The sequence below is a fragment of the Gopherus flavomarginatus genome, chromosome 3, assembly GCF_025201925.1.
Source record: "Gopherus flavomarginatus isolate rGopFla2 chromosome 3, rGopFla2.mat.asm, whole genome shotgun sequence".
NCBI lineage: Eukaryota > Metazoa > Chordata > Testudines > Testudinidae > Gopherus > Gopherus flavomarginatus.
Genome location: NC_066619.1, coordinates 78,969,213 through 78,982,826, shown reverse-complemented (window position 1 = coordinate 78,982,826; position 13,614 = coordinate 78,969,213). Strand labels below are relative to the sequence as shown.

The 13,614-nt window shown below is 34.9% G+C and overlaps 1 protein-coding gene across 12 annotated transcripts in view; it reads right to left on the bottom strand.

Moving 5' to 3' along the window:
* Positions 1–13,614, bottom strand: part of CSNK1G3 (casein kinase 1 gamma 3) — a 146,917-nt gene that overhangs the window by 35,706 nt on the left and 97,597 nt on the right. For all 12 annotated transcript variants that reach the window (XM_050945866.1, XM_050945871.1, XM_050945867.1 and 9 more), the window contains 5 exons: positions 9,801–9,886; positions 9,590–9,674; positions 8,403–8,551; positions 4,551–4,646; positions 2,738–2,833 (listed from right to left, as the gene is read on the bottom strand). In XM_050945866.1, coding sequence (XP_050801823.1) covers positions 2,738–2,833; positions 4,551–4,646; positions 8,403–8,551; positions 9,590–9,674; positions 9,801–9,886 — 512 coding nt within the window. The remainder of the gene's footprint in view (positions 1–2,737; positions 2,834–4,550; positions 4,647–8,402; positions 8,552–9,589; positions 9,675–9,800; positions 9,887–13,614) is intronic.

Here is a 13,614-nt window from a genome sequence, read left to right as displayed (position 1 = left end):
ACTACTTTCCTTTTAAAATTTATTTTATTGATATGAAAGAGTTGCTGTGATCAGAACACTGGTCTGACGTTCAAACTGCTTGTTACCAGGAAGCTATGTAGTTTAACTATATTATATATATATAAAAAATAAGGTTTAGCGCAACTAAATCTTTGATGAGTTGCAAAATTCACTTTATTTTATTCAATTAATTTTATTCTAAACAAACAAAAGCTTTTCAAGCATCAGTTTAGAATTTTGCAATTTAATTCAAGATTCAGTTTTTTTTAAAGGTGCAAAATACTTATTGTATAGAATTAACAGGGTGAAGTAAGCAATTTTATTCCTGATCCTTGCCTTAGAAGAGAAAAATACAAAAAAGATATTTTAGAAAAAACTAAAATATAAAAAATAGATGGAGCTCTCATACTACTCAAGAAGTGTACTGAATACAGCTCCAAGGAAAATACACAACATGTTCCATACAACTTGTTATAATGCTAAATTATTATGATTTTGATGGACATGAATTACCATATATACTCGATCATAAACTGGTTCGTTTATAAGCCCCACAAGATGGATAAGTAAAAATGGAAAATTTTTATAACCCATTCATAAGACAACCCTGTAATTCAGGGGTCAGAAAACTTTGGCCTCTGGGCCATCAGGATAAGCCACTGGTGGGCCGAGATGGTTTGTTTACCTCGAGCGTCTGCAGGCATGGAGTTAAACAAAGTGTCCTGGTGCGCCTGCTGCTTACCCTGACAGACAGGGACAGCAACTGGTGGGGAAATTTTTTTTGTGGGGGAGAAGCTGGGAGTCAGAGGAGTAACCCCTGTGACCACCCCCCTACATGACTGCATCCCTGTTCCGGGATCCCCACACACTCCCCATCCTATTCCTTCTCACCTTATCTGGGGAGGGCCAGAGGAGGATCTCTCTGACCTGGCTGGAGCTGCTCCGGCAGGCTGGGCAGCACGGCTGCAGCTTGCTCCAGTGGGCCAGATTGGGTGGTGCAGCCGCAGCATGCTCTAGAGGGCTGGGCGGCGTGTCCACAGCTTGCTCTGGGGGGTTGGGACCGAGCGGCATGGCTGCAGCCTGCCAGCCCCGGAGCTGCAGCTAGGGGGAGAGCAGCATGGCCAGAAGCAGAGAAACTCTGGCCCCGCCTCTTCCCTTCTGGCTGTGCTGCCTCTCCTTGCTTCCTTTGTTCGAGGGAGGGGCTGTGTCCCACCTCTCTCTCTCTATACCCATTCATAAGCCGACCCCCTTCCCTGGTGCTTCCCTCTTTTACTAAAAAAATTCAGCTTATGAATGAGTACATACAGTACTAAGAATAGAGTGCATGCACATAAATGGGGCAGCGTTCAAGCCATCTGATGTGACAAGTATCTTCTTGATTCTTGTGCCCTAAATTTTCTAAGAATTAGAGCAACCACATACATCACATACACAAGCAAAGCAAAAACTGGTTGAAAGTTACAAACATCTGATAAAGGAAATTAAGCTTTCAGGAAGAAAGAAAGAGTTTGGACTATAACAGGGTCTGGGTGGGGAATTAACATGAGAGAATGAGTAAGCATTCCACTTAGACAGAAACTCTAAATTGGCCAACCTTAGTAAATTAATCCCCTCAAGCTACTGGACTGGGAATCATACTTCATTTGAGCATTTTGGTGGCTGGCAAAGAAACATATAGCTGTCACTGCTGTGCACAACTGAGCAAACAAATTAGTGAATTCAAAAACGTCCTGAGTACACCGCTTTGTTCAAGCTTTGATGTGATAACCCACTTTTGTTAAACAGAAATTATTATTATGTTTTTCACTTGCAAGTGGAAGTGCAATAAAATTAGCTTTCTGGAGGCTCTTTAGTCACTATGTATAACTACATTCCTCTAACATCATAAAGGGATGGCATAAATCCCATTACTGTCTGAATATTTTAAACTACTGTTCTTAAAAGCAAAATCTAAGACAGTGAAAAAAGATCAGAACCCCTCCTCCTCCTCATTTCTAGTTTTCTACTTTGTGAATTTCACAGTGCCGTGTAGATGTAAATTCACCATGTCTGGTCAGATAACCAGTTTTCCCTTTTTTGCATTGGCCTCTCTATGAGGAAGGGAGAAAATACATTTGTTTGGTAGGGACAAGTATAATATCTAAAGCTGCCGTTATACTTACGTGTAGAAATTGACTATTTAAAACAGATATTTAGTTGAAATCAAGTACTTAACTAAATATTACTAATATTCATGAGTTCCTCCTTTTTTACCCTGGTTAAAAAGTGTGAAGTGCTGCACTGTGCCAAGTTCTCAAAACTGGCTAATATTAAATAAACTTGAGTAGTTAAACTACATATAAAACTAAAACGAATTTGCATCCAACGAAGTGGGTATTCACCCAAGAAAGCTCATGCTCCAAAACGTCTGTTAGTCTATAAGGTGCCACAGGATTCTTTGCTGCTTTTAAAATGAACTTAAGTCTTAACATTAGCTGATTTAGTTGACACAAATTTTAGAAAGCTATACTGCTAAACTACAACAGGCATTTATAGAAATTCAACATACAAAAAGTCAAACTTTCTGCACTTTTCTTTCCAATTTGGCAGTTGTAGAACAAAAGGAACAAGGGAATGTAATTATGGACACAACTATGAAGCAAACTTTTCCGCTGAAAACAAGAATCATGCCAGGAGTTACAGAGGAATAGGTTGCAGAATGTGGAAATAATCAGTCATGCAAAGAAGCAGAAAATACCTGTACCGAGCCACCATGTCTGTCAGCTGCAAGGTGAGCTCTCAAGTGATGGGGGTTGGCCTGCTGGGAGTCCCAAGCTGCCCTGTGGTCTGCCGACTGCCAATTATATAATGCATTAAGCATAGAAGAGGAGGAAAAAAACCCAAAACATATTAAACATCTCATGCTTGTATTACAATGTGAAATAAAAATCCCACAGGAATACAACACAAAAACAGAATGTAACCAGCTATGTATATATGCACACGAATGTAGACAGACACATGTTTAGACTTTGCTATTTACTACAGCTAAAAGTTGTAGAGTGGCTAAAAATGAACAAAAATGTATACACTCAAACATGAAGTACCAAACAGATTAAGAATCTGGAAATAGAAGCAAAACAATAAACAAATTAAAAAACCAAAAAAAACCAAACTGTTTTTATTATTTTAAGTAATTTCAAAATGGTTATAAAGTCACTTGGGATATGCAAAATTTCTCTCAAACACAGCAATATAATTAAAAGTATCATGGATACTCCAGAAGAAAACAAGAACTCATGATTACATATGCTTAAAATATAATCTGTTCCAACTGAACATCATGCATGTTATATTAACTGAAAATATACACATTCAACAAATGCAACACAAAATGCAGTGCACAATTACTATATTGTATATTCCTACCCTTGCAACAACAAAGGCCTGAAATTTTCTGAGAAACAAACTAAAGTATAAAATTACAATACTGATCAAAGTTATCAGCATACTGTAATTCTCCACTAGTTTGGCACTAGTATATCCTTTAAAATAACTGATTTTTGTACAGAAACCATAAACCTTTTAGGGCAAAGCTTTGAAACCAGCCACCTAAATTATGTATGCAAATCTCATTTGTATGTATAAAGTGGGTAGCTACATGCATATACACTTTTTTTTTAAAACCAGAATAAACCACATGTGCATATGCATACACACACACACACAATATATATATATATATATATATATATATATATATATATATATATATATATATATATATATATATATATATATATATATATATGGTGGGTGAAGTATATCAAAGTAAAATATGATTTATATATTTTGTACAGATACTATTTCAACCTTTACATAAAACCGTTATTGATCTGTAAGAAAGTACTTAAAATACATTTTTCTCATGACAACATTCTGGTACTATCACCTCAGAATTGTACATGCTATGACCACCAGGTAACAAGTGAATTAAAATCTTAAGCAGTCCATCTGTTCTTACAGCCTATGATTGTGCATTAAGTATTTTCTCTAAAAAAAAAAACTTAACAATACTTGAAACAGAAAATCTAGAATTCTCACAAATTTTACTGCCTTTTGAATTTACTAAAGTGGCAGTAAATTATAAATACGATGGGACAAAAAATGCAATCTTAGGAAAAGGAACCCTTTAACACTAGAGGGTGAGTCACTGTACTGAGTGCAAAGTAAGAGACTAAGATTAAACAGAAAAACTAAGGAAGGAAATACAAGCAATGCTCCTTAGGATGCAGTTGATCAAAAAAGACAAAAGGCTCCCATTTATTTATAATTACAACTTAAAAACACGACAGCCCTTTATAACCTTTATTTAAGGCTTACAAACCAAAAACATTCATGCATTAATAAAGGCTACCTTCAGCAAACAGAGAAAAATGGACAGCAGAAACTGGAGTCAATTTGAAATTGTGTAACACAAACAATAGCAAAGCTGTTTTGGCATAAAGAACAAACTTTATAAAAATGATGACATAAAATAATGCTAGTAAAATCTTAGGTGAGCAGCATACCTGATTTTTGGATTGTTGCATCTTATCTCTGTGCTGATGTGCTTCTCTGTTTGATGACAGTGCGGGGTCTGAATGAATTGAGCCCACTGGAGTAGGCTACAAACATAATATATTATGTAGCAAATTGTTAAAAAATATTTAAGTTTTCTACATACCAACAATTATTGAATTGTAATCCAAAACATGTTTCTGAACCTGCCATGGAAATGTACAGAGATCTGGCCATAAAAAACCAACAGCAAGTCATGAAGCAGACCCTCACTAATTCTCAAACTTGGTAATTCCCTCACGAAAACCAGTAACATGCTCTCCCTTCTCAAAAATTTAGGAGCAACTTGCTGTAATGATGCCCAGTGATAAAGACTTCACTAGACTATGCCGTAATGCATTCACTAGTACGCTTAGGATGTGACAAGTTACTGTAAACTGGTCCAAATAAAAGCAGAAAGTACATTTTGCGGTGAGTTCCTTGAATTTTTGTTTTCTTACATTTTAATTTGAAAAGTTTGCGACTACTCCAGCTAGAGGTGTTGGTCCCACTACAGTGAAAGTTGCATGAAGTATCCATTCCAACCTATTTTGTATCAGTAAAAACAACGAGAAGTCATTGTGGCACCTTAGAGACTTAGAAATTTATTTGGGCATAAGCTTTTGTGGGATATAACCCACATCATCAGAAGCATGGAATGGAAATACAGTAAGCAGGTACAAATATACGGCACATGAAAAGATGGGAGCTGCCTTGCCAAGCAGGGGTTCAGTGCTAATGAGGCCAATTCAATTAGGGTGGATACGGCTCATTCCCAACAGTTGATAAGGAGTGAATATCAATAGAGGCAAAATTACTTTTTGTAATAGACTATCATTGTTCATGTACATTGGCCAAACCAAACAGTCTCTATGCAAAAGAATAAATGGACACAAATCAGATATCAAGAATTGTAACATTCAAAAACCAGTAGGAGAGCACTTCAATCTCCCTGGACACTCAATAACAGACTTAAAAGTCGCCATTCTTCAACAAAAAAACTTCGAAAACAGACTACAAGAACTTGCAGAACCGGAATTAATTTGCAAACTTGACACCATTAAATTAGGCCTGAATAAAGACTGGGAGTGGCTGGGTCACTACAAAAAATAGTTTTCCCTCTGTTGATATTCACCTCTTCTTGTCAACTGCTGGGAATGGGCCACATCCACTTTGATTGAATTGGACTTGTTAGCACGGACCCTCCGACTTGGTAAGGTAACTCCCATCTTTTCACCTGCTGTATATTTATACCTGCTACTGTATTTTCCACTCCACACACCTGATGAAGTGGGTTATATCCCACAAAAGCTTATGCCCAAATAAATGTGTTAGTCTGTAAGGTGCCACAAGGACTCCTTGTTGTTTTAACCTATTCCAGTTACTGATAGCTTCCTGTAAGATTTCAGGCTGAAATCTTCTATGACTAATCTCTGCCATCTTTGAACGTATGAAGAAAAAAGATTAAGTCACTTTCAATGTGAACACAGTGTAAATAAAAGATATTACCATTTTACAAATTTTCTTATACTCCTGTTTTTAATTTATTTATTTTTTTAAAAAAAAAAAGACAATTAAAATGGCTGAGGCTTGAAAGATACAATTTTGTCTGGGAAGAATGCTTACTGAAAAGCAGTGCATTTCATTGTTCCAGAGGAAATCTGAGTTCACCATCTTATTCGCTTTTTAAAAATGATTTACCAACTATTCACAATGGAATTTTTTCACTTAGTTTGTAAGATATGTAACTAAGGAATGATTCACTGAGGCTATGTGCAAGACCAGCTTAGTTAAGTAGTGCAAGTTTTATAAAAAGTTGCTCAGGACAGAAGGTACATAGGGACTCAGGAAAGCTTCTGAGAACATTTTAAGATGCATAGCAGGGAGCTCCACTTTGATCATGCCCAAGGAAGGTGTTCCTTTCTATACACCATCTAAGCATGTGTGGGAGAAGGCATTCTGGTGATGTATAAATAGTTACAGATTGTGGAATTTAAAACACACTTCAAATTTGTAGAAGTTAACAGAATTTCCAAATCCTAAACAGGGAAGCTCCTACCTTTTCACTTTAAGTAAAGAGTAAGTAAAAAACTTAACTATATTTAAGTTAGAATCTATAGAAAGATTATATCTGTACAATGTTAAACAAGCATGGTTAAGTAATCAAAGACAGAATGTGCCAAATAAAAGATTTCAGATGTTCTCAAACTTGGACTGTTCCCTTCTGGGTGCTACAGAATATTAACTTTTGTTAAAAGCTACAATACATTTGTTGCTATAAGTTTATGTGCTGCATACTGTAGTACTATGTATATGCCATAATCCTATAAAATCATGCACATAAAAAGCACACAGTTGTTTCATAGGGAACTGACACATACTTTCCTATACTTAAGAATCAATTACGCACATGATCAAGGTTAGCTCTGAAGTCTCTGTTTCATCCCTGTATACATTATTGCATGTAAGCAAGGATGAAGATTATATATCCTACTGTCCCTCATATTAGATTGTTGGCTCTTCTAAGCAGAGAACACATTTAGTTGTGTTTTTATACTGCTTAGCACAACAGGAACCTTATCCATGACAGGGCCCCATAACAAAATTATTGTTATGTACAAAAAACCCAAAACAAAACAATGTTAACTGAATGTTATTTGGGTTGCAAAGCCAAGCCCTCAAAAGTTAGAAAAAGCCAGATTAACAATTAATCTAATAATAATAATAATAATAATAATAATAGTGTAGAGTATGACAATCTTCGTAAAACATGATAGTGAGAATAAGTTATCAAAATATGTAAGTAGATAAGAATATGTATATACAGGAATATGATATTAAATTTAGTGTAAGTAAAAAGAGAAGAAAGCGTTACAAGATTATTGCAGAAAAAATTCTATAACCCAAATACAGAATTTTGTAAAATGAAAGCTTAGAACTTGTAGAACATTGGAGCATAACTTAGACTATGTTTTCCGTGAATCTTTGACTGACTTTCTGTCTGGGTTTTCTTAAAAAAAGTTTGGGGCTTTTTGGCCAAAAATTGAATTTTTTAAATTTTTCAGTGAAAAGTTAGAATTTTCTACAGATACTATCTCCCACCATTTTCTGATCAACTGAGACCCTAACTTTGGGGTCTAATCATTTAGTCACATGCAAACTTTTCTACTGTTCCTGACAGTAGTAAAAAATGTTTTTAAAAGGACATTTTTATTGAGTAGTTTAATGAGGTACTTAGAATCTCCTTCAAGCTACCCGTCTCAGGGAAAGCTTGAAAGCAGCAGCTCATGTGCCTGTCAGGTTGGACAGGGAAGACGTGCACTTTGTGACATCAAAGGGAATGAGGCTTTAGTATAGTTTCCGCTATAAACCTCAGATGCTGAGAAGTGATTTCTCAGTTGCTTAAAAATTTGGAAAAAATTCCCCAAAATGAAACAACCACACAATCCCAATGACGACTCTGTCCTTGCAAAGTTTCAAATGACAAACTGTTACTTAAAATATGATTAGAATTCCTACAACCTCCAATTATAAAACAGAGGAAGGAATTTTATTTGACGTTTAAAAAACCACCACCATACTTCTGGGAAGAGACCCGGTACGAAAAAAATCTCAGACCAAAAGGTGATATTTCATAAATTTCCACAATACGTAAGAACAGGGAATTACAATGGAAACTATTCTGCAGCTTTCACAAAAGTAGCTTGACTCATAATCTTAGTAAATTTTATAATGTTCAAGAAAAATCATATAAATATTAAGACTAACTACTATAGTTAAAAAACTGGTTAGACAAAAATACATCTTTGCTCAACTGAACTCACCAGCTGTTTCCCAATCCAGTCATATTCATAATCAAACATATAGCCCTTCCGATCAAATAAGTCTGTAAAGAGTTTTCTTAAGTAGTCATAGTCTGGTTTTTCAAAAAAATCTAGCCTTCTTACATAACGCAGATATGTAGCCATTTCCTCTATACAAATGAGAAATATTCATAATTGCCATTTCTGTTTTATTAATGGTTAAACAATTACATTAATCATTGATACTTAAAAACAAATCAAATATATCTTTAGCTTTCTATATAAAATTCAGATTGATTTTATGTCATGTTAATTTACTTATCAGTTTAGTTTTCATATTCCACAGCAGTTAATGCATTTCTCCCTAGAAACAATTATGCACCAATTAACTTTATGTTCATGAGTATCCCACTGAATTTAATGGAACTGCCATATGTGTAGATGTTTGCAGGATGGGAGCCAAACAGACCAAAAAAAAATCAACTTTTAAAAATCATGCTAAAATCTATGATTACTAGACCCGAGAGGTTAATATACCAGAAAACTTTTTTTTCTTTTCTCCCCCTTATTTTGTGTATTTGAGAGAAGTTTCTGTTTAGTCAATTTCTGCTTCTGTGCTTCTGGGTAGCAAGTCGGTTTCATATACCTGAGTCTTTTACAGAGAAATCAGGGAAATAAAATATCTTTTTGTATAGGAAAATGCAACTATAATACCACAAAAATTGTTAGGGGGGACTCAGAGGCAAGAGTAATGCCCAAAATAATGAGTTACAAGTAGTTTAAAGTAAGTCAACTTCAAAATAATGGTCATCTACCAGTAAGAAAAGTGTTACAATAAGTATTTTTAAAAAATATTAATCTGCTTTCTTACGGATGAAAGGGAGACCAAAATTTTATGCTTCATGACAAACTGCTCACTACCTAGAACTGGAAATAAACTTCCTCCCCTCTTCTCTCCTCCCCATATAACGTCAATATATTGAACAATTAGTGGTTTTGGGCCTCTCTCCTAATCCCCCAGCTTCAATAACAGTCAGTGACAAAACTCTGCGATGTTTCATTATATTTTAAGTTACATTCATTACCATATTATTTTATATGTATTTGAAAGGTATTTTTCTTAGTAATGCACACAGTCCTACAGTATTAAAGGATTTACTGCAGTGTGATTTTAAACATAGATTCTTCTTCAGTAACACAGTCATTACCTGGAAAGTTTTCACACAATACTTCGATAGGTGTTGCTCGTTTTGTGTCTCCAATTTTCTGATAACGTTCTTTTAATGTATCAGCCTATGATGTGAAAGATATAAATTTATAACTTCAGAAAGTATTTTAGGAGATAACTTTACTAAGGAAACACCATGGAGAAGATGACTTTTTTAAAAAAAGGAGAGAGGAAGATATTAAAAGCACTACCTTTAAACCTTGCCACGGAAGGCTCCCTCTGAGAAAATACATAAACATATGTCCTAAAGCTTCCAAATCATCTCTTCTACTTTGTTCTGTAACATAAAATAAAAAGGTTATTAGACCATTACATCTGCTTAATGCATAATTTAATTTTTCATGTGATTTAGAAAAAGTTTTAATATGTTTAGAAGTTTAACAATGTAAAATTTCATATTGAAGAAGTACACATTTTTGCCTATTCTGGATCCTATTAAGAGCAGAGAGTTAAACAGAAAATGCCAATGCAGAATACTGGTATGTTCATTTTACTCATACAAGTCATTTTTTTAATAAAAGGAAACTGATCTGATATTTAAAATCATACTTTCATTAAACATGTCCACATTTTTCAACTACGTTAAATTAGAACAATTTAGGTCTGTCATTGAACAAATTTCCTTCTTAAAATGATGAAAATTAACGTGATACATGGAAAAAGCAATATTTGTTCCCCATCTATCCACTTAATGGAGTTTTTTAGGAAGCCGAAGGTTTTATTGGGGATGAAAGAAGTCTTACATGGAAAACTGACTTTTCAGTCGAAAAGCACCATTGAAGAAGCAAGCAGTTGTAGCTTATTCCTCTAGCTAGCAGACCTTAGAGTAGAACTGTGAATAGAATTACTTTGCAGTAATACAATTTTTGTTTACATTAATGAAGTGCTAGTCAGTGTATTAGAATTCCGGAAGTCAAGCCACAGTATTCCATTAAGTTTACAAGAGAATAAAATAAGAAAACCAACAACAGTAAATTCCAAAAGAGAACACAAGTGATTCAAATTTGCAAAATTCACAAGTGCTCTTTGGTTTCTGAAAATCTGACTATTTTGAAGTGAACACACATTTCTTATTGACAAAGTATTATTCACATTTTAAAATTACAGATATCAATATATTTAAGAGTCTTCAATATAGGTAATTTAATGATCTTCAGATTATTCAATTATACAATATGATACCCAAAGATCTTAAAACCAATAGAAAAATTACTGCTGCAAGTCAGCAATATTAGCCTTCTACTACTGGAGATGGAGGCATACAATTATATAGTTTTTTTTTTTTTATTGAGGTGATTCATTGGATTGAAAGCAGTTCCATAAATACACAAGTAACTCCTCAGTCTCAACAGTATAATGTTGTTTGGTCACCCAGTTTTAAAGCAATAATAGATTACTACTATTAATTATCTTTATAAAGAGAGTATAGATATAGCTAATGCTGAACAAACTTATCTAGTCTACTCCTTATAGTAGATCAGGAAGTTCATAGCACAAAATTTGCCTTTACAGATCAAATCTTAAACATAGTTAAGGAACTGTGAATTTACTTTGCATTGTGATGTCCTTACATTTTACAGTTGCTTCCCTTCCCAACAGAACCAGTTTTTAAAAATGCTTATTCCTTTAAAAGGACTTGACCTTAAAAAGAAACAGCATTTTGACAAATAGGTACCATATTTTACAACTGAATTTGACAGAACTGCTTAACTTGGAGTTCTCTTTCAAAGAACAGTTGACACTTTGTTTCTAAATAGTGTATGTTTCACAATTCAGATTTGCTGTATTTTTCCCCTCATTTGTCATGAAGAACAGCTGCAAGAAGATAATGTACTTTTCTGAGTTGGTGTACTTTTTCCTGACACGTTTTCCCAAGTTCCTATGGTGAAATAAATTTCCATTTCCATGAACATGATTAAGTCCACAGATGGGAAAGCAACAACAATTTAAATAAACTCTTCTGTTTCCCTGCAAATGCACTTGGTAATAAAGAAGCAAAGAAATGAGAGGTGTCAGACTATAGTATGATGACAACTGTTTCCAAATAGAATATTTATTAAATTTGTCTAAGTAATGCCAGTAGTTATTTAAGGATCCTATTAATGGTTGCTTTTATGACTCATATTTTAATCAAAGAAAAGTTTGCTGCAATTAATGCTTCTTTTCCAATCTTTTCTTAGGTTATAGCAAATGTGAAAAACCTTGCTACAAAAATTTTTTAATCTGAAGTAATTTGTGTAGAACATAGGGCAGTTTTTTGTTTAAAATGTAACTAGAAAAAGCCACACTCTAGGCAAGACCACTCATTTTAGTGGACCTTTTATAGACAAAAGCTAAATGGCCATTACTCGTAGAAGAGAATATGCTGTTCATATGGTGTTCAACAGCTAAACGCATTTAATGTGTTCTAAATAATAGTTTGTCTGAAAAAGGTAGATTTGAAGTACTCGTCAATATAAGAGGAGATTAAAATGTTCACAATGAGAAGCAGACAAAATTAAAAATATCACCACATTTAGTAGCATAGATAAAGTTTAACAACTGTCCTGTTTAAAACAAAACAGCAAGGAGAAGCTCTATTAGCAGTTCAGATAAATTTGTAATTGTGCAAGATGAACAAAGCCTTACACAATGGAAAGGCGCAAGAAGCATTCTCTTCCAGAGCTGTTCGGTGGGCATGGAAAGAACAAACAGCGCATCATGCATTAGGATAATGCAGATTGCTCCACCAGGTGTGCCAGTCTTACTCTGCAGGCTTGTGCAGTAAGAGGACATGAACTTGTCTCCTAACTGTGGAGAGAAGGGCAGTGCTTAATTTGCACCAGGGCTGAGCCTCAGCAGCCTTGACAGTTCATAGCCCTGGCACGTCTGGGCTTGCTGCATCAGTTATGCAAGTAAAGTTGCTTAAGCCCCGGCATCCCTTTCATTACAAAATAAGCACTAGTGCAGGGGTCGGCAACCTTTCAGAAGTGGTGTGCCGAGTCTTCATTTATTCACTCTAATTTAAGGTTTCACGTGCCAGTCATACATTTTAATGTTTTTAGGTCTTTTTCTATAAGTCTATAGTACGTACTACAGTAGTTTACTTATATAAGTAAATAAGGTTTTTAAAATGTTTAAGAAGCTTCATTTAAAATTAAATTAAAATGCTGAGTCCCCCAGACTGGTGGCCAGGACCCGGGCAGTGTGAGTGCCACTGAAAATCAGCTCATGTGCCGCCTTCGGCACATGTGCCATAGGTTGCCTACCCCGGCACTAGAGAAAGGGTGAGTTAGCCCTGCTTGCAAGGATCAGCTCCTGGTTCAGGGCACATGAGAGGGCAGAAATTTAAAAGCTCCTATAAGGGAAGATCACATCCTAGCCCTAAATCATTCACATCAGAATGTAAGTTCAGTCAAGAAAACTTGACTGAACTTACATTCAAAACACATTTTCTTCAGTTGATCCATCATGAATTCAATTTCAAATTAACTTCTATTGTACTGCGTGACTATAAAACATTACATTACTAAGACCTAAAGGTTGAAAATTAATTGCATGAGTCAGAAAATTCAGAGATGATGAAATCTGGATGTTCATGTGTAATATACTAAAATCACATTGGACAATATGACATTCTTTAGAGAAAAAAATAATTTTGCTTTCAGATATAAGTTGGTTCTCTCATAAAAATCAGTCAGTTCAAAGAACTGCAGCTTCTGGAAGCAAGGCCTCCTCTATACACAGAAATAAAACTTAGAAAAAGCTTCTGAAAACATTTTAAGATGCACAGCGGGAGCCCCACTTTGATCATGCCCAAGCTTAAATATTTTGGTAACTTATTCTCACTATCACATTTTACTAAGATTGTCATATTCTACACTATTATTATTATCATTATTAGATTAATTGTTAATCTGGCTTCTTCTAACTTTTTTTGTGAGAGGGATAGCTCAGTGGTTTGAGTGTTGGCCTGCTAAACCCAGGGTTATGAGTTCAATCCTTGAGGGGGCCATTTAGGGATCT